This window comes from Oncorhynchus gorbuscha, linkage group LG15 (genome assembly GCF_021184085.1).
Source record: "Oncorhynchus gorbuscha isolate QuinsamMale2020 ecotype Even-year linkage group LG15, OgorEven_v1.0, whole genome shotgun sequence".
Lineage (NCBI taxonomy): Eukaryota > Metazoa > Chordata > Actinopteri > Salmoniformes > Salmonidae > Oncorhynchus > Oncorhynchus gorbuscha.
Window position 1 is genome coordinate 29,939,485 of NC_060187.1, and position 21,956 is coordinate 29,961,440.

The 21,956-nt window shown below is 43.4% G+C and overlaps 1 protein-coding gene across 1 annotated transcript; it reads left to right on the forward strand.

Moving 5' to 3' along the window:
* The first annotated feature begins 338 nt into the window (after positions 1-338).
* il23r (interleukin 23 receptor) lies at positions 339-21,467 on the forward strand. The gene is made up of 17 exons (XM_046301551.1): positions 339-484; positions 1,884-1,964; positions 3,365-3,512; positions 3,693-3,865; positions 4,075-4,198; positions 4,685-4,851; positions 5,658-5,794; positions 5,954-6,164; positions 6,373-6,455; positions 6,987-7,194; positions 7,343-7,543; positions 10,684-10,782; positions 10,979-11,137; positions 13,780-13,908; positions 14,231-14,318; positions 14,684-14,774; positions 20,226-21,467. Exons 2-17 carry the CDS (start codon positions 1,910-1,912, stop codon positions 20,832-20,834), a joined length of 2,682 nt encoding a protein of 893 aa, XP_046157507.1. The 5' UTR covers positions 339-484; positions 1,884-1,909; the 3' UTR covers positions 20,835-21,467.
* Positions 21,468-21,956: the final 489 nt, after the last annotated feature.

Below are 21,956 nucleotides of genomic sequence, written 5' to 3' on the forward strand. Positions count from 1 at the left end.
TAATATTTTCAATTGATTCCATTGTAGCAAACAAACTAGATCAACGATACCATTAAACACACCATAAAATTGCATAACATGGCAACACTTAATTATTGCAGCCATACCAACAATGATATGCAGGAATATAGTCTACTTTGTAATCTGCTAACAACACATTTAGTGAAAACAGGTATTGAGGACACCGACCTCTGAGTTAGCTGAGTAAACAGAACCGCTGTGGTTCCTTAAGTGGGGCAAAGTAACATACCAAGTTTCTCATAAAATACCTCAGATCTAGGTCATTGCCTCCTTTAAAGAAGTTTCAACACCAAGTATAAGAACAAAGATGACAAAAACATCTTGAAAACAAGTCGTCAGTAGATTACGGTTTAGTAAGACCTGGAATATGCTGAATGTTAATTTTTATTTTACTTTTTGACATAATCCACAGATGTGTTATCAGTCCTCTTCAAAGAAGGGATGTGGACACTTTAACATGCTGGTGAGTAACAGTCATCCAAATGTCTTTTTCTTGACATTATACCAATACAAAAAGCTAGAGAGATCTGGGCAAATAGAAGACTGAAGGAGGTCGACAGACGAAGTGTCATTGTATTACTATTTCAACATGTTGCTTTCTTATTATGTACTTCATGACTTATCCTAAGGTGACTTTAAGAATGTGTTAGGATTTATGTTCTAAAATCATGTGCATACAAAGGTCAAGTTTAAAAAGGTTACATATCTCATGTGTGCAGTTCATGTGCAGACCCTGTGATAAATAAAGTTGAAGTCTGAAGTTTACATACACCTTAGCCAAATACATTTCAACTCAGTTTTTCACAATTCCTGACATTTAATCAGAGTAAAAATTCCCTGTCTCCGGTCTGTCAGGATCACCACTTTATTTTAAGAATGTGAAATGGCAGAATAATAGTAGAGAGAATGATTTATTTCAGCTTTTATTTATTTCATCACATTCCCAGTGGGTCAGAAGTTTACATACACTCAATTAGTATTTGCTAGCATTGCCTTTAAATTGTTTAACTTGGGTCAAATGTTTCGGGTAGCCTTCCACAAGCTTCCCACAAAAAGTTGGGTGAAGTTTGGCCCATTCCTCCTGACAGAGCTGGGGTAACTGAGTCAGGTTTGTAGACCTCCTTGCTCACACACACTTTTTCAGTTCTGACCACACATTTTCTATAGGATTGAGGTCTTTGTGATGGCCACTCCAATAGCTCCAATACCTTGACTTTGTTGTCCTTAAGCCATTTTCCCACAACTTTGGAAGTATGCTTGGGGTCATTGTCCATTTGAAAGATATAGATCATTTTGTACCTGTTCCTCCAGCATCTTCACAAGGTCCTTCACTGTTGTTCAGGGATTGATTTGGAACAGTGAATTATAAGGAAAATAATATGTCTGTAAACAATGCATAAAGTAGATGTCGTAACCGACTTGCCAAAACTATAGTTTGTTAACAAGAAATTTGTGGAGTGGTTGAAAAACTGGGTTTAATGACTCCAACCTCAGTGTATGTAAACTTCCGACTTCAACTGTATATATCTGTCATGTATCCTATTCCACTCACTTAGCTATCACGATTTCAACAAATTCATGTTATCTACTGTATACAGACATTTCTAACAGGAAGAGCATGGCCAGATCTTGTCTCTCTCTTGGCAAAAACATAACTAGTGCTAAAAGTAGCTCAAACATATCAACCAATATGTTCAGTACTCAACATTTCATTGCTCTTATTAATGACATATAATCCTGGCATTGAGATCAGGTTGGTTATTTTTTATATGAGGCTACAGTTGTGTGTGGCCAATTTGATCTATCATCACAATCAAGATCAAATGTTCAGCTGAAAAGGATTTGTGCCAATGTGTCTGTAGACACGGAGAGCCAGAGAACAGGTGAGATGAGTCTCTTCAGAACCATTTGGAGGACTACCGTCATATTTCTCTTGTACAGATGTAAGTGATTCCTGTATTTTTGTAATATGGAAATAAATAATGTTGTGCATTACATTTTACATTCCAGTAAATGTTTAGTTTAACATTGTTTAGTATTGCTTGGCATTCCAGAGTTGGTTTATTCCTCTCTAGAGAGAACTGCCCGTGACATCACAATGCGGTGCATTTGGAAAGTATTCAGACCCCTTGTATTTTTCCATATTTTGTTACATTACAACTTTATTCTAAAGTGATTAAATTGTTTCCCCCCCTCAATAATCTACACAAAATACCCCATAATGGAAAAACATTTTTGAAATGTTTTGCTAATTTAAAAAACAACAACTGACATATCATATTTACATAAGTATTCAGACCCTTTTACTCAGCACTTTGTTGAAGCACTTTTGCCAGCGATTACAGCCTTGAGTCTTGTTGGGTACAAGCTTGGCACACCTGATTTGGGGAATTCTCCCATTTTTCTCTGCAGATCCTCTCAAGCTATGTCAGGTTGGATGGGGAGCGTCGCTGCACAGCTATTTTCAGGTCTTTCCAGAGATGTTTGATCGGGTTCAAGTCCGTGCTCTGGCTGGGCCACTCAAGGACATTCAGAGACTTGTCCTGAAGCCACTCCTGCGTTGTCTTGGCTATATGCTTAGGGTCATTGTCCTGTTGGAAGTTGAACCTTCACCCCAGTCTGAGGTCCTGAGCACTCTGGGGCAGGTTTTCAAAAAGGATCTCTCCATACTTTGCTCCATTCATCCTTCCCTCGATCCTAACTAGTCTCCCAGTCCCTGCCGCTGAAAAACATGCCCACAGCATGATGATGCCACCACCATGCTTCACCGTAGGAGCGGTGCATTCAGGCCAAAGAGTTCAATCTTGATTTCGTCAGACCATTGAATCTTGTTTCTCATGGTCTCAGAGTCCTTTAGGTGCCTTTTGGCAACCCCAAGAGGGCTGTCATGTGTCTTTTACTAAGGAGTGGCTTCAGTCTGGACACTCTACCATAGAGGCCTGATTGGTGGAATGCTGCACAGATGGTTGTCCTTCTGGAATGTTATCCCATTTCCACAGAGGAACTCTGGAGCTCTGTCAGAGTGACCATTCAGTTATTGGTCACCTCCCTGACCAAGGTCAGCTCTAGGAAGAGTGTTGGTGGCTTGGATTTTGCTCTGAAATGCACTGTCAACTGTGGAACCTTATGTAGACAGGTGTGTGCTCAATGTTGAGTCTCATAGCAAAGGTTCTGAATACTTATGTAAACATTTTTTTGGGGGGTATTGTGTGTAGATTGATGAGGATAAAATAGTATTTAATACATTTTAGGATAAGGCTGTAACTTAACAAAATGTGGAAAAATCAAGGGGTCTGAATACTTTCCGAATGCACTGTATGTAACATGTTGTGTTTGTGGACAGGTACATTCCAGGTTCCAGCCAACCCCTTAGGTCCGAGAATGGGTATCATCTGTCAGGGGTCTGTGACTGTAGAACCTGGGCCACTCTTTCGCATGGGTTCCAACCTTACAGTGTACTGCACAACCACAAAGCCCAACTGTGGCCAGAGGTCTGTCTGTCGGTCGATCGGTCGGTAGATAGATAGATAGATAGATAGGTGTCAATCGGTTAGTGTTTGTCTGCCTGCCTGCCTATATGTTTGTATATAGAGAGGAAGGAGAGAGACATAATGAAGAGAAGGGAACAGAGAGAGACATTTTGTAGTATTGAAACCTCTTTGTGTTGTCAGTTTATCTGTGGAACTGAATGGGCAGGACCAGACGGCACTAGAGATCTTGAACTGTTCCACTGTCCGGCTGAGACTGACTAACCTACGCACACCAAACTCCATTCTGGTCTGTAGGCTGCGGCAAACAGACGGACGCATACAGACTGTTTGTGGGCTAGACCTACACACTGGATGTACGTCTACTGTCTTTAGATTCTGTATGTTATCTTTGCAGTGTTGTTTCCTCTCTGGCTGGTTGTTGTTGCAGCAAATTAGCATTAATTCTCACTTGACCAATTCTGGACTCTTATGAAATAGTAAAACAAATATTTTAGATGTTATTCAGAGCAATTGCTAGACCATGTAAGGGTGTGCTGTATACTATTGCTCTACTTCCCTGCAGACCCTCCTGATGAGCCCAGTGGTATAGCCTGCCAGGCTTCCAGGGACTCAGAGGATATCACCTGTAGCTGGAGCAGAGGACGGGAAACACACCTGGTCACAACCTACAATGTCTCAGTCAGGAGGTGAGCTGGGTGATGAGCCCTGTGGTCACTGTATTTTCCTCCACCTTGGGCTAGGGTTACCACATCAGAAATATATTGTGAATAGATGTGTAGCTACACTCTTAGACAAAAGGGTTCCAAAAGGGTTATTCAGCTGTCCCCAGAGGATAACCCTTTTTGGTTCCAGGTAAGAAACCTTTTTGGTTCCAGGTAGAACCCTCTGAGGAAAGAATTCTACATTGAACCCAAAACGGTTCTACTTGGAACCAAAAGGGTTCGAGCTGGATTCAACACGGGTTCTTCAAATAATTATCTTATGGGGACAGCCAAATAAACTTTTTAGGTTCTAGATAGCACCTTTTTTTCTAACAGTGTAGTATACACAAAATCAACCTTTTATATATGTGGCTTAAGCACTTAAACAGAATAATTAACAGATTCAAGGCAAGGAAAGCTTTTTCCCATTTGTCCTTCTCTGGAAAAGTAATGTGACTTGCTTATCCACAGTGTGAACAGAACCCAGGTGTTTCACCGTGGAATCCAGGGTACTGGTGTGTTCAGTATTCCACGGTTGGAGCTGGATGAGAATGAACAGTTCCAGCTGAGTATAAGAGCTCACAACGACCTGGGAACATCACTGTCCCAACCCTTCAACTTCTCTGTCAATGATGTAGGTAGGTTCATGTCTCTGAATACATACATACATACACACACACACACACACACACACACACACACACACACACACACACACACACACACACACACACACACACACACACACACACACACACACACACACACACACACACACACACACACACACACACACACACACACACACACACACACACACACACACACACACACACACATACATACATACATACATACACACAAGTTTTTTTATATCCTCATATATGTTGTTACCATAACGGATGTGCACACGCCACTACCACCACATCGCATCTCACTCTGGTGCTGGGAATAAAACAAATAAAAATCTATTTAAAAAAATCCTTGTAAATATATACATAGTGTTCTCTCATATCTGAAAATGTTTATGGGTTTTGCATGTGAAGTAATTATTCATCCTTTAACTTGTTAATTACTCATCCTGTAACTTGTTAATTACTCATCCTGTAACTTGTTAATTACTCATCCTGTAACTTGTTAATTACTCATCCTGTAACTTGTTAATTACTCATCCTGTAACTTGTTAATTACTCATCTTGTAACTTGTTCCTTTTAAGGACATCTTGCTGTGAAATCCTCTGATATGGTTTGAGTTTGACATTGTTTTCAAAGGATCGGCTTCCTGCATGTATTGTCTCTATGTGCTGATTAATACCAGGACTGTCAATGTTAATAAACCATAAATGAACAGGACATTGGGTCATAACAACTATTAAATGATGAGAACATCCCATTAAGCCCATCTAGGTTTGTAATTTACCTGATGTGTCTCTTGGCATTGCAGTGATACCAGACACCCCTCAGATCATGAAGCTGGAGTTTTGGAGTGGCTCCAGGGCGGCTGTATTGCACTGGAACTGCTCTGAATACCCCAAACCTTTAAGACCCCACATCAGGCTCAGAACAGGCAATGGCTCCTGGGTGAGTTATATTATATTGTCGTCATCAACATCCCCATTCCTCACCTTGGTTGCATCTAAATGTTCCAATACTGTACATGCACTCTCACAGTTGGACTAATACAAGAATAAAGAGAAGAAGTATGAGTGAATGCCATTATCTGTTGGTGTTTTTGTGCAGCTGGAGCTACACTTGGATCCTAGCAGAGGCCTGGTCAAGGTGGAGGGCCTGAAGCCCATGACGCAGTATGAGTTCCAGATCAGAGTCTGTTTCTCCATAGAGAGGCCAACCTCTACACAGAGGCCCACCCCTGCGCTCAGGCCCTCCTCCACCCAAAGGCCCCTCTGTAGTAGATGGAGCCCATCAGCTAGTAAAACAAGCCCAGGCATAGGTAAGCCCAGAGCCCAGCATGTTTTTTAAATAATGCACGTTTCAGAGAGAGCCTGTTCACACATTACAGTGAGGGTTGGAAGACACTGACAACAGATTATCTTGACAGTGTTGTGGAAGTTGTCTAAATGAGAAGTCTAAATGTAGATATTTTTGCTAACCTGTAAAGTGTTGTCATCAGGGTAACTTTTTCTCCTTTATGTTTTCAGCCCCCACTAGAGAGCTGGATGTCTGGAGGGTGTTGGGTATCCCTGGGGTGGATGGGGTTCAGGATGTGACAGTACTATGGAAGGTATCTGCAGAAACACTATCAGTTTTGATTGGTTGGTTAGCACGCTTAGCAACAAAAAGCTGTTCTTTGACCCCAAGAACTTTAAAGAAGATCAAATAGCATACCATGATGGACTATTGGTGGTAATTATATTGTTTGAGGTTGTGATTTTTCAATGCTGTTCTAGAGCTTTAATCCTTACATTTGGTTTGGATGATAAACTTGGGTAATACTACATGGAAAGGATATCTTTCTCTATTTATCTCTCTGTCTCACCTCTCTCTGTCTCATCTCTCTCTGTCTCACCTCTCTCTGTCTCATCTCTCTCTGTCTCACCTCTCTCTGTCTCATCTCTCTCTGTCTCACCTCTCTCTGTCTCATCTCTCTCTGTCTCATCTCTCTCCGTCTCACCTCTCTCTGTCTCATCTCTCTCTGTCTCACCTCTCTCTGTCTCACCTCTCTCTGTCTCATCTCTCTCTGTCTCATCTCTCTCCGTCTCACCTTTCCTCTTATCTTCCCTCTCTCAATCTGTTCCCCCCTCTCTCTCCTCAGCCCCTGTCTCCAGGTGATTATAGTGGTCATGTGTTGAGGTATGAGCTGGTCTACCTGCATGAGGGTCAGAGACAGGAGGAGGTCACGTATCCTGCTGGTGTCACCCAGTGTTCTGTCCAGGTGTCACCTGGGGTTCAGGAGCTGTTTGTAAGGGCTGTCACCTCCTACGGGACATCTCCACCTGCTACCATACAGCTCAAACACACAGGTGAGAAAATATACTTGCTACCATACAGCTCACACACACAGGTGAGAAGATACACCTGCTACTACACACCTCCCAGACACAGGTTTACTTGTTTTTCACTTAAGTAATTGTGATATGATGAACACCAACCATATTCTTTGTATTACAGGTGTGTCTGGGCCTGTTCTGAGAAGCCTCAGTCCGGCAAATGTAGAAGGAGGGGATGTAGTTGCCCTGTCTTGGTCACGGGATGGATCTAGTGGGGCTGAAGCGGAGGTACTGTTGGGCTTTTTGGTGGAGTGGAAGAGTCAACATCAGGAAATGGGCTGGCAGAGAGTGGCCAGGGAGAGAAACACAACACTCATCACAGGTAAGTACATAAGTCAGAAACACAGACACATTTCTGACCGTGTCTTTGTATACAAACTGCTGCTGATTCTGACAATGCATGTGATGCCACGCAATGCTCATCATCAACCACAAGAGGTAGCTAGTGGAGAGAATTGACTATTTTGGACTACTGAGATAGACTTATCAAATAAAATAAAATGTTATTAGTTACATGCGCCGAATAGAACAGGTGTAGACCTAACTTACAAACCTCTAACCAACAATGCAGTTAAAATGAATAAGAATAAGAAATACAAGTAACAAGTAATTAAAGAGCAGCAGTAAAATAACAATAGCGAGGCTATATACAGGGAGGTACCAGTACAGAGTCAATGTGTGGGGGCAGAGAGAACAGTCTATGACTAGGGTGGCTGGAGTCCTTGACAATTTTTAGGGCCTTCCTCTGACACCGCCTGGTATAGAGGTCCTGGATGGCAGGAAGCTTGGCCCCAGTGATGCACTGGGCCGTACGTACTTGCCCTCATTAGTGCCTTGCTGTCTGAGGCCGAGCAGTTGCCATACCAGGCAGTGATGCTCTCGATGGTGCAGCTGTAGAACCTTTCGAGGATCTGAGGACCCATGCCAAGTCTTTTCAGTCTCCTGAGGGGAATAGGTTTTGTTGTGCCCTCTTGGTGTGCTTGGACCATGTTAGTTTGTTGGTGAAGTGGACACCAAGGAACTTGAAGCTCTCAACCTGCTCCACTACAGCCCCGTCGATGAGAATGGGGGTAGCTCGGTCCTCTTTTTCCTGTAGTCCACAATTATCTCTTTTGTCTTGAGAGGTTGTTGTCCTGGCACCACATGGCCAGTCTCTGACCACCTCCCTATAGGCCGTCCCGTCGTTTTCAGTGATCAGGCCTACCACTGTTGTGGCATCGGCAAACTTAATGATGGTGTTGGAGTCGTGCCTGACCGTGCAGTCATGAATGAACAGGGTGTACTGGAGGGGACTGAGCACAGGGGCCCCTGTGTTGAGGATCAGCGTGGCGGATGCGTTGTTACCTACCCTTACCACCTGTGGGTGTCCTGTCAGGAAGTCCAGGATCCAGTTGCAGAGGGAGATCCCAGGGTCCTTAGCTTATTGATGAGCTTTGAGGGTAATATGGTGTTGAACGCTGAACTGTAGTCAATGAATAGCATTCTCACATAGGTGTTCCTTTTGTCCAGGTGGGAAAGGGCAGTGTGGAGTGCAATAGGGATTACATCATCTGTGGCTCTGTTAGGGTGGTATGCAAATTGGAGTGGGTCTAGGGTTTCTGGGGTAGTGGAGTTGATGTGAGCCATGATCAGTCTTTCAAAGCACTTCATGGCTACAGACATGAGTGCTACGGGTCGGTTGTAATGATTCTCCTCTTCGTCTGAGGAAGATTAGTCAAGATTGGACCAACATGCAGCGTGGTAAGTGTCCATGTTAATATTTTAATATAACAGAACACGCAACAAGAATAACAACGAGAATGTAAGAAACGAAACAGTCCTGTCAGGTGAAACAACACAAAACAGAAAACAACTACCCACAAACACAGGTGGGAACAGGCTACCTAAGTATGGTTCTCAATCAGAGACAACGATTGACAGCTGCCTCTGATTGGGAACCATACCAGGCCAAACACAAAGAAGTACAAAACCGAGAACAAAACATAGAATGCCCACCCCAACTCACGCCCTGACCAAACAAAATAGAGACATAAAACAGGAACTTAGGTCAGGACGTGACATCGGTAGTCATTTAGGCAGGTCCTGAATTGACACTTTACCTATTTGATGATTCATCGGAGGGCATAGTGGGATTTGTTATAAGCTTCCGGGTTAGAGTCCCGCTCCTTGAAAGTGGCGGTTCTAGCCTTTAGCTCAGTGCAGATGTTTCCTGTAATCCATGGCTTCTGGTTGGGGTATGTACGTTCGGTCACTGTGGGGACAACGGCATTGATACACTTATTGATGAAGCCAGTGACTGATGTGGTGTACTCCTCAATGCCATCTGAAGAATCCCGGAACATATTCCAGTCTGTGCTAGCAAAACAGTCCTGTAGCTTAGCATCTGCATCATCTGATCACTTTTTTATTGACTGAGTCACTGGTGTTTCCTGCTTTAATTTGTGCTTGTAAGCGGGAATCAGGAGGATAGAATTATGGTCAGATTTGCCAAATGGAGGGCGAGGGAGAGCTTTGTACACGTCTCTGTGTGTGGAGTAAAGGTGGTCCAGAGTTTTTTCCCTCTGGTTGCACATTTAATGTGCTGATAGAAATTTGGTAAGACGGATTTAAGTTTCCCTGCATTAAAGTCCTCGGCCACTAGGAGCGTCGTCTCTGGGTGAGTGTTTTCCTGTTTGCTAATGGCAGAATACAGCTCATTGAGTGCGGTCTTAGTGCCAGCATCGGTCTGTGGTTGTATGTAGACAGGTAGATAGTGTGGTAGATAGTGTGGTCTACAGTTTATCATGAGATACTCTACCTCAGGCGAGCAGATCCTCGAGACTTTTAGATATCGTGCACCAGCTGTTATTTACAAAAATACATAGTCCGCCACCCCTTGTCTTACCAGACGCCGCTGTTCTATCCTGCCAGTGCAGCGTATAACCAGCCAGCTGTATGTGGATAATGTCGTCGTTCAGCTACGACTCCGTGAAGCATAAGATATTACAGTTTTTAATGTTCTGTTGGTAGTTTAATCTTCCGCACAGGTCATCAATTTTATTTTCCAAAGATTGCACGTTTGCTAGCAGAATGGAAGGCAGTGGGGGTTTATTCGATCGCCTACGAATTCTCAGAAGGCAGCCCGACCTCTGGCTCCTTTTTCTCCGCCTTCTCTTCACATAAATGACGGGGATCTAGGCCTGTATGTCAGAATGCAGTATGTCATTCATGTTGGGCTCGTCAGACTCGTTAAAGGAACAAATGATTCTGCCAGTTTGTGGTGAGTAATCACTGTTCTGATGTCGAGAAGTTATTTTCAGTCATAAGAGAAGGTAGCAGAAACATTATGCACAAAATAAGTTTTACAAATAAGTTACAAACAACGCAAATAAACAAACAAATGCAATTGGTCAGGAACACGTAAAACGTCAGCCTTCTCTGGCGCCATCTTATTCATGTATTATATGGTGTGTTTTGTTTCAGGTCTGACACCGGGAGTGAGGTATAATGTGTCTCTGTATGCTGACACTACATGGGGTGTGTCCAACCCCTCATCTGGCCTGGTTTATTCCAGAGAAGATAGTAGGTTTACATGATTAGGAATGTGTGAAGTTATCCCTCATGTAAAATAACACATTGTGTTTTTGTTTGCTACTTTATGGTATTACTTTGCACTGCTGTTTCGTTACTATCCCATTATAGAAAGTAAACATAATGAGCTGTGGATTGTTCTTATTCTCCAGTGACAGTGTTCCCTGACTCCCTGTCTGTATTTAAGAACCTGCGTCGGTACCGAAGGTGTCAGTGTTGGCCCGTGAAACCAGTCGGGTTCTGATACAATGGGAGGAGCTACCAGAGGACCAACAGAGAGGCTTCCTAACACACTACAACATCTACCTCAAGACACTGGACTCTGACACAGATCAGAATCAGAGGGGTGAGAGGATAGGAGTGTGTGTGTTGTAGTGTATGCATTATCAATATGCATGTGTGTGCATTTTCGGTACGTCTAAGGTGTTCTGCGCATACTCCAGTATTACAATGGAAAAAACATGTCACCTAAAAATGAATCTCACCCACCAGCCTGCTCTCTCTCTGTCGCCAGCAATTCGTGCCTGGGGACGGGGTTACCTAGAAATCAACCTTGTGTCATTTCTTTGATTCGCACGCCTCACAAACCCACAGCTGAGAGAGCTGACACAGAGCTGAAACAGGGCTTTCCACCCTTTCACCACACAGAGAAAGACAACACCCCTCTCCTTAGTTCCAGTAATCTGTCTCTCTGAATCACACTGAATTAAACTGTACTGTACATCAGATGTAGAGGGATTAGACTGTGATATTATAAAGTACATCTCAAGAATCTTCAGGAAGTATACTCTGGGAGCCGAATGGACCTCCTCTCAGTCAATGGAAGAGAATGGATGTCTTGTTTGTTTGTATTAGTTAGTCTCAGTTAGCTACAGTGTGCAGTTTCAGGACTTGGTGCTTCAGAGAATCAGAAGTTATTCTTAAACACCACAGCAGGATGTGGTTGTGTGCACATGCATATCTGACGCTAAAGTCAGACCTGAGTTGTTACCCAACATGCACCACTCCCGTTTGTGGACCCCTATACTGGTGCGGAAAGCAGCTAGAACAACTACTTTTCACCCTGTCCCTGTAGTGTAATGACTTGGTGTGATGACAGCTGTGTGCAATACTGTAGTTTAACTGTTGTTGTCCTGGCTGTAACAACATATTGTAGGGAATCTACAGAACCAGTCAAAAGTTTGGACACACCAACTCATTCAACGGGTTTTCTTCTACATTGTAGAATACTAGGGAAGACATCAAAACTATGAAATAACACATTCATGTCATAACCAAAAAGGTGTTAAATCAATCAAAATACATTTTAGATTTTAGATTCTTCAAAGTAGCCATCCTTTGCCTTGATGACAGCTTTGCACACTCTTGGCATTCTCTCAACAAGCTTCACCTGGAATGAGTTCCCACATATGTTGAGCACTTGTTGGCTACTTTTCTTTCACTCTGCGGTTCAACTCATCCCAAACCACATCAATTGGGTTGAGGTCGGGTGATTGGGGAGGCCAGGTCATCTGATTCAGTACTCCATCACTCATCTTCTTGGTAAAATAGCCCTTACACAGCTTGAAGGTGTGTTGGGTCATTGTCCTGTTGAAAAACAAATGATAGTCCCACAAAGCGCAAACCAGATGGGATGGCGTATTGCTGCAGAATGTTGTGGTAGCCATGCTGGTTAAGTGTGCCTTGAATTCTAAATAAATCACTGACAATGTCACCAGCAAAGCACCCCCACACCATCACACCTCCTCCTCCATGCTTCACGGTGGGAACTACACATGCCGAGATAATCCGTTCACCTAATCTGCTTCTCAAAAAGACACGGTGGTTGGAACCATAATTGTGACTTTTCTTCTTATTGGTGTCCATTAGAAGTGGTTTCTTTGCAGCAATTTGACCATGAAAGCCTGATTCATGCAGTCTCCTCTGAACAGTTGATGTTGAGATGTGTCTGTTACTTGAACTCTTTATGAATTCTTTATCTGGGCTGCAATTTCTTATCTGGGCTGCAATTTCTTATCTTGGCTGCAATTTCTGAGGATGGTAACTTATTCTCTGCAGCAGAGGTAACTCTGGGTCTTCCTTTCCTGTGGTGGTCCTCATGAGAGCCAGTTTCATCATAGCTCTTGATGGTTTTTGCGACAATACTTGAAGAAACTTTCAAAGTTCTTGAATTTTAGGTGACTACCTCATGAAGCTGTTTGAGAGAATAGTGTGCAAAGCTGTCATCAATGGAAAGGGTGGCTACTTTGGAGAATCTCAAATATATTTTGATTTGTTTCACACTTTCTTGGTTACTACATGATTCCATATGTGTTATTTCATAGTTTTGATGTCTTCAGTATTATTCTACAATGTAGAAAATAGTAAAAATAAATAAAAACCCTGGAATCCGTAGGTGTGTCTCCACTTCTGACTGGTACTGTATGTTAGGGGGGTCATCTTGTCTGCTCTTTTGTGGATATACATTACTTATACAATTACCTACACTTTGTGATAAATGCATTTGTAAAAACATTACATTTAAAGTTGGAATCAGCAGTTGAAACAATAACAAAGTATTCTCCTGCCGTTTTCAGAAAAAAGCTGAGAAATGGGTCTGGAGAAGTTTAACCAAATTCATAGACAGAATCAAAATTATAGTTATAACCATGTTTTCAGGCTATATAGTGTATATTTCCATTTACATTGTTTACAAACATTGGAATAAACCAAGCTTATATTTTGGGTTCTGACAGGGTACGACAGTTGAACTGGGACCATAAGGCATTTGCTGCAGAATGTTATATTCCTGAAGTTATACTCTTCAGGAATCAATGGGTACAATAAAAAATAAAATAAAAATGGATGAAGTATCTGCTGATTTCCCCTTTAATTGAGTTGGTGATTGATTGATAGGTTGATTGATTCATTCATTGTGTGCATGGTGAAATGCTATATATCTCTGGTCCGCCGTCTTCTCTCCAGTGACTGTATCAGTGTCCATTACAGTGTCAGGGCCCAGTCAGAGGTGGCTGGAATGTCCTGAGGGGGCCGTGGCCCTCAGAGTGTCTGCCTCCACGGCAGCAGGGGAAGGACCACAGGGAGAGTGGCTACTCTCGCACTCTCCAGTCACTGCAGGTCAGTCACATTCACTACCATGGCCATGTTCCAAACTTACTCACAACAACTCACTCCCTCCCTCAGCTCTACAGATCAGAAACATTCACAACTAGCCTTGTACGGACATCCTGATCTCGCAAGCTTGCATTCTTATTTGCTAGAATGTAAGCTTGCAAGATCAGGATTGTCGAAGAGGCTAATTCACAACCATGGCCACGTTCCAAACCAATCACGCCTTCTCTTCACTCTGTTCCAAACACATTATGATTGCCTCTCTGATGTCTTAACCTGTTCTTACAGTGTGCTGTCGTTTACTAACATGTACCCTGTTCTTCTCTAGTTGGGTTGGTGGCTGGCATGTCACTCGTGGCAACAGTTGTCATGGTGATAGTGGCGAACCTGATGTGTTGGAGCTGTGTGAGGAAAAGGTACCAAGCTGGTGGCGCTTGCGTTTATAATCCTGTTTCAGCTGTTTATGCTTTAGTTGACGTGGTAACAGTGTATACTTTCTGGTACTTACTTTCCAAAGAAGTACTGTACTCTTTCTGTTTTTAAGTTTACCGTGCTATTGAGGTTGACATTTTTGACTGTGGTGAACAATGTGGTTAACACATCTGTTTGCATGTGATATTTACTGCATGCACTGTAATGCACTGTGTTGCTTAAAGAGCTGAGAAAAACTGGTCACAACAACACTATCACATAACAATAGAACCCCAATATAAGACTAAGTGATCAACAGCAAACAAGCAGTAAACAACCCAGCTCATTATGAGACTTCCATTCCCTGCAGGATCAAACAGACATGTTTATCCCTGGGTCCTGTCTGGCTTTCTGAGAACCTCCCCAAGCCTGGAAACAGCAATGCTATCAGACTACTGAAGGTAATCTACTAACAGAAAAATTGTGTCTTCACCTCCCTGTCTACATTTTCAGAATGCAATATGAATGCATCTATATCATCCAGAATGAAATATAAACACATCTACATCTTTCAGAATGCAATATAAATGCAGTGCAACCTTTGATGTTATTGATCATACATTTTTATTTAAAAAATGCACTTTCTATGGCTTCACATCACCTGACATCACATGGTTGGATAGTTATTTATCCAACAGAAACCAGAGAGTGTTCTTCAAAGGAAGCTTCTCTAACATCAGATATGTACAGTTCGGTGTGCCTCAGGGCAGTTCCTTTGGGCCATTACTCTTTTAAATTTTTACAAATGATTTGCCACTGGTCTTACACAAAGCTAAAATAACTATGTTGTGGAGGATTCTACAATCTACATGCCAGCACCTAAAGCTAGTGAGTTTGCAGGAGTTACAGTCAGTATCCGAATGGGTGATTAATAATAAACTGGTCTTAAATACACTGCTCAAAAAAATAAAGTGAACACTAAAATAACACATCCTAGATCTGAATTAAATATTTTTTTCTTTACGTAGTTGAATGTGCTAACAACAAAATCACACAAATTATCAATGGAAATCAAATTTATCAACCCATGGAGGTCTGGATTTGGAGTCACACTCAAAATTAAAGTGGAAAACCACACTACAGGCTGATCCAACTTTGATGTAATGTCCTTAAAACAAGTCTAAATGAGGCTCAGTAGTGTGTGTGGCCTCCACGTACCTGTACGACCTCCCTACAATGCCTGTGCATGCTCCTGATGAGGTGGCGGATGGTCTCCTGAGGGATCTCCTCCCAGACCTGGACTAAAGCATCCGCCAACTCCTGGACAGTCTGTGGTGCAACGTGGTGTTGGTGGATGGAGCGAGACATGATGTCCCAGATGTGCTCAATTGGATTCAGGTCTGGGGAATGGGCGGGCCAGTCCATAGCATCAATTCCTTCCTCTTGCAAGAACTGCTGACACACTCCAGCCACATGAGGTCTAGCATTGTCTTGCATTAGGAGGAACCCAGGGCCAACCGCACCAGCATAGGGTCTCACAAGGGGTCTGAGGATCTCATCTCAGTACCTAATGGCAGTCAGGCTACCTCTGGCGAGCACATGGAGGGCTGTGCACATCATGACTGACCCACCACCAAACCGGTCATGCTGGAGGATGTTGCAGGCAGCAGAATGTTCTCCACGGTGTCTCCAGACTGTCACGTCTGTCACGTGCTCAGTGTGAACCTGCTTTGTTCTGTGAAGAGCACAGGGCACCAGTGGCAAATTTCCCAATCTTGGTGTTCTCTGGCAAATGAAAAACGTCCTGCTCGGTGTTGGGCTGTAAGCACAACCCCCACCTGTGGACGTCGGGCCCTCATACCACCCTCATGGAGTCTGTTTCTGAATAACCTCACACTCAACGTCAACAAAACTAAGGAGATGATTGTGGACTTCAGGAAACAGCAGAGGGAACACCCCCCTATCCACATCGATGGAACAGTAGTGGAGAGGGTAGCTAGTTTTAAGTTCCTCGGCATACACATCACAGACAAACTGAATTGGTCCACTCACACTGACAGCGTCGTGAAGAAGGCGCAGCAGCGCCTATTCAACCTCAGGAGGCTGAAGAAATTCGGCTTGTCACCAAAAGCACTCACAAACTTCTACAGATGCACAATCGAGAGCATCCTGGCGGGCTGTATCACCGCCTGGTACGGCAACTGCTCCGCCCTCAACCGTAAGGCTCTCCGTAAGGGGCAAACTACCTGCCCTCCAGGACACCTACACCACCCGTTGTTACAGGAAGGCCATAAAGATCATCAAGGACATCAACCACCCGAACCACTGCCTGTTCACCCCGCTATCATCCAGAAGGCGAGGTCAGTACAGGTGCATCAAAGCTGGGACCGAGAGACTGAAAAACAGCTTCTATCTCAAGGCCATCAGACTGTTAAACAGCCACCACTAACATTGAGTGGCTGCTGCCAACACACTGTCATTGACACTGACCCAACTCCAGCCATTTTAATAATGGGAATTGATGGGAAATGATGTAAATATATCACTAGCCACTTTAAACAATGCTACCTTATATAATGTTACTTACCCTACATTATTCATCTCATATGCATATGTATATACTGTACTCTACATCATCGACTGCATCCTTATGTAACACATGTATCACTAGCCACTCTAACTATGCCACTTTGTTTACTTTGTCTACACACTCATCTCATATGTATATACTGTACTCGATACCATCTACTGTATGCTGCTCTGTACCATCACTCATTCATATATCCTTATGTACATGTTCCTTATCCCCTTACACTGTGTATAAGACAGTAGTTTTGGAATTGTTAGTTAGATTACTTGTTGGTTATCACTGCATTGTCGGAACTAGAAGCACAAGCATTTCGCTACACTCGCATTAACATCTGCTAACCATGTGTATGTGACAAATAAAATTTGATTTGATTTTGATTTGACCATTTAAGCAGACACATGCACATTTGTGGCCTGGTGGAGGTCATTTTGCAGGGCTCTGGCAGTGCTCCTCCTGCTCCTCCTTGCACAAAGGCGGAGGTAGCGGTACTACTGCTGGGTTGTTGCCCTCCTACGGCCTCCTCCACATCTCCTGATGTACTGGCCTGTCTCCTGGTAGCGCCTCCATGCTCTGGACACTACGCTGACAGACACAGCAAACCTTCTTGCCACAGCTCGCATTGATGTCCTATCCTGGATGAGCTGCATTACCTGAGCCACTTGTGTGGGTTGTAGACTCCGTCTCATGCTACCACGAGAGTGAAAGCACTGCCAGCATTCAAAAGTGACCAAAACATTAGCCAGGAAGCATAGGAACTGAGAAGTGGTCTGTGGTCCCCACCTGGAGAACCACTCCTTTATTGGGGGTGTCTTGCTAATTGCCTATCATTTCCACCTGTTGCCTATTCCATTTGCACAACAGCATGTGAAATGTATTGTCAATCAGTGTTGCTTCCTAAGTGGACAGTTTGATTTCACAGAAGTGTGATTGACTTGGAGCTACATTGTGTTGTTTAAGTGTTCCCTTTATTTTTTGAGCAGTGTACATCTAAAACTTAAAGCATTGTATTTGGTTCAAAACATTCTCTAAGACCTAAACCTCAACTGGAGTTGTACATAAAGGGGGTGACCATTGCGCAAGTTGAGGAAGCTCAACTCCTAGGTATAACATTGGATGTTTAATTATCATGGTCAAGTCATATTGACAAAGTTGTTGTGAAGATGTGGAGGGGAATGTCTGTTAAAAAAATATGTGTTCTGGTTTTTTGACAAATCAATTGTAATAGTTGTTCAGGCTCTGGTCTTATTACTGTCTGGTAATATGGTCAAGTGCAGCAAAGAAATACCTAGCAAAGCTGTAGCTGGTAAAGCTGCACATGTGCGTCAATCTAATTAACATGATAAACAATTCTCCATCAAAATCTACCAGTGTAAGTTAGAGATATCTGTCTTTTGCGTGGGGTACATCTCAATCCACCACAACCACCTATGTTGGCCTTCTGCATCTGCGGTGGAAAGTGGCAGAGCTACAGCGCTGTTTGTCAGACCAGGAGACATCCCAAAAATCAGTATCCTCACGAAAATGTCTGTAGCATTCAAACGGTTTGGCCAATCTAAGGAAACATGAGACTCTCACGATGGTGTTGAATGGAAGTATGGAGGCATGGAGGTACAGTACCTTCAGAAAGTATTCAAGCCCCTTGACTTATTCCACATTTTGTTGTGTTACAGGCCTGAATTCAAAATAGATTAAATATATATTTCTTCTCATCTATCTATACACAATACCCCATAATGACAACAAGAAAACATGTCTAAAAATATATATATATCTCATTTACATAAGTATACACGCCCCTGAGTCAATACTTTGTAGAAGCACCTTTGGCGGTGATTACAGCTTTGAGTCGTCTTGGGTATGTCTGTAGCAACTTTGCACATCTGGATTTAGGGATTTCCCCCATCCCTCCTTGCAGATTTTCCAAAGCTATGGAGTGGCGGTGAACAGCAATCTTTAAGTCTTTACACAGATTTTCGAATGGGATTCAAGTCTAGGCTTAGGTTGGGCCACTCAAGGACTTTCACATTCTTGTTCTGAAGCCATTTCAGTGTTGCTTGGCTATATGCTTGGGGTCCTTGTCCTGTTGGAACGTAAAATCTTCACCTCAGTCTAAGGTCGTTTTCACACTTTACCAAGGAGGCCTGACTGGTGGAGTGCTGCAGAGATGGTTGTCCTTCTGGAAGGTTCTCCCATCTCCACAGAATAATTCTAGAGCTCTGTCAGAGTGACCATCGGCCTTTCTCCCCTGATTGCTCAGTTTGGCTGGGCGGTCAGCTCATGAAAGACTCTTGGTGTTTCCAAACTTCTTCCATTTAAGAATGATGGAGGCCACTGTGTTCTAGAGGCTCTTCAATGCTTCAGAAATGTTTTTGAATTGATGCTTTAACACAACAAAATGTGTAATAAGTCAAGGGGTATGAATACTTTCTGAAGGCACGCACAGTTTTATAAAGAGCATTGGAACTCCCTTCTATCTCCAATTACTCAAGTAAACAGCAAAATTACCTTTACAAACACAGATTACATAACAACTCATGGAACTGCGGCAACAGTGAGGGGAAACACCTTTTTATTTGTAGTTTATTGTTTATATAGAATATGTTGTTGTGTTATTTTTTTTTACCCTAATCTCATGATATCCAATTAGTAGTTACAGTCTTGTCCCATCACTGCAACTCCCCTACGGACTCGGGAGAGGCAAAGGTCAAGAGCCATGTGTCCTCTGAAGCATGACCTTGCCAAGCCACACTGCTCGCTCATCCCGGAAGTCAGCCACACCAATGTGTTGGAGGAACAACTTTCAGCTGGCAACCGAGTCAGCTTGCAGGCACCCAGCCCACCACAAGGAGTTGTGTGAGCGCGATGAAATCCCAGCCCGCCAAACCCTCCCCTAACCCAGACGACGCTGGGCCAATTGTGCGCTACCTCCAGGTCAAGGCTGGCTATGACACAGCCTGGGATCGAACCAGGGTCTGTAGTGACGCCTCAAACACTGCGATGCAGTGCGTTAGACCTCTGCCCCACTCGGGAGGCCGTTGTTTTTAAGTTGTATTGTTTGTATCTTTTTGTTGTTGTATTGTTTGTATATCATTATATCAAAAAATGTGTGTGACTGTTCTTCTCTGTCAGTGTATCAGTGTTTTGTTACTTGTCATGTTTTGTGTTTCTTGTGGACCCCCAGGAAGAGTAGCTGCTGCTTCTGCAAAAGCGAGTGGGGATCGAAATAAACAAATAGAGCCCTGTCATCTAAACCAGGCCTACTAGCTTTCTAAGGCCTTGACTTCTTCACAATAACCTCTGTGTTTGTATTGTCCTCCTATAGCATGAAGAGCCAGTGGTCCCAAATTCGTCCTGGTTGTTCACCGTCAGTGACCCACCACTGTCCCCCATTGAGGAGATCCCTCCTGGGGAGAGGGAGGAACTGTACCCCATCATCCACATCGTGCGGCTCCAGGGTGGGGCTAGGGCCGGGGGAGGAGAGGGGACAGGAGAAAGGACAGCAGCACCTCTGGAGAATATCGGATACAAACCCCAGATTACAATCACAGCTCCACGAGACAAGACAGAGAAGAAGGAATACAGGGGACACATTCCCAGCTGTGAGAGAACAGACAGATGCCCTGAGGAGTCTGGAGGACTGCTAGGAGGCTGGTTGTGTGATGTAACAGTAGATTTCTCTGGCATTTCTTCAGGACTGGATCTGAGCTCAATGGGGCGGAACACCTCCCCAAGCCCTCTTAAGATAACAAGCCTCTTCTCTGGGGACACGTGGCTGGATGAGAAAGGGTTGGAGGTGGGCCTTGGTTCTCTGGACTCAGCACAGGGACAGAAAGTGGCTCTGGAGGACCCAGTCGGCTGTCTGGCTAAGACACTGACCACCGGTTACTTCCCCCAGGCTGCTGACCTCAACACCACTACCTATAACCACTGACAGAGACATCTTTAAGGCATTATCTTCTCCATCCTTCAGTGATGAGAGGAAAGGCATTTTTCTGACCAACTGAACAAGAGTTCCAATGAATGTACTTTTATACCATTCTAGTTACATTTACAGTCATACTAGTGTTTCAGAATGATGAACGGACTGAAAGGACACATACCTCGATTACATAATATACTATAACAGTGGATTTATAACCATTTCTGCTCGCTGCTATGTAAAGATTATGGTTCGCTATAAAGAGTCTTTCAGATGATAAATGTGTGTGAACCCATTACACCCCTTTGTTCATCTGATTATGCAGGTTTTACCCACCAGCCAAGCTTCTGGGAGAGCACGATGGTTCTCTTTTGATTTGTTGATAAATGTTTCCTTGTCAATCCCTGTTTGTCTATTGATGTATACTGTACCACACACACAATGGGTTTCGTGCCCAAAGAAGACAGATGTTGAGGACATGTTAAGTTTACAACATAGTTATATTCTGCATCTTAGAAATGAGGGATACAGTATTTGCACGCCGCTGTGTAACATGGTATAATAGTAATGGTATAGTAATGCAGGGTAAACTGACCCTAGATCTGTGCCAGGGCTGTGTTCTCCTCATAGAGCCACCTGCTGTACCAGGCAGTTATAGTGACTTCCTGAAACAGACTTCTCACTTCCTCCCTGAGAGCTTATAAAACTGAGGGTGCATCTCAATAGTTTACGATGCCTCCTCTCACCCCCTTGTCTCCTTGTATCTTCAGCTCCTTTCCTTCATTTGCTCTTATCAAAAATGTCTGGACTAATGAAATCAAATTTCCCAGGAGGCCGCCTCAATATTGCTTTAATTTGTCCTGTGTTTTAAAATAAGTGCAGATGAAGAACAGGAGAGGATTAGAGAAGATATTAGACATCCAGTCTTGTGAGGGGAGAACATCTGTAAAAAGTGTTAATCTCCAAATTCAGTGTGAGAGGGGGATCCCCTACAACTGGCAAATATCACTCACCTGGTATGTCACTATGGTTGCATTTAGAGAGGCAGACCAATTCTGATCTTTTTTCCCCAAAATGGTCTTTTGACCAATCACATCAGCTCTGAAAAATAACTGATGTGGAAATATGTGATGT

Bases quoted from the DNA above. Each gene is read 5' to 3' on its own strand.
- il23r (XM_046301551.1), top strand. From the start codon at position 1,910: ATGAGTCTCTTCAGAACCATTTGGAGGACTACCGTCATATTTCTCTTG. The intron at 5,795-5,953 runs GTGAGTTATATT...GTTTTTGTGCAG, and splicing joins GAACAGGCAATGGCTCCTGG to CTGGAGCTACACTTGGATCC. The intron at 14,775-20,225 runs GTAATCTACTAA...GTCCTCCTATAG, and splicing joins ATGCTATCAGACTACTGAAG to CATGAAGAGCCAGTGGTCCC.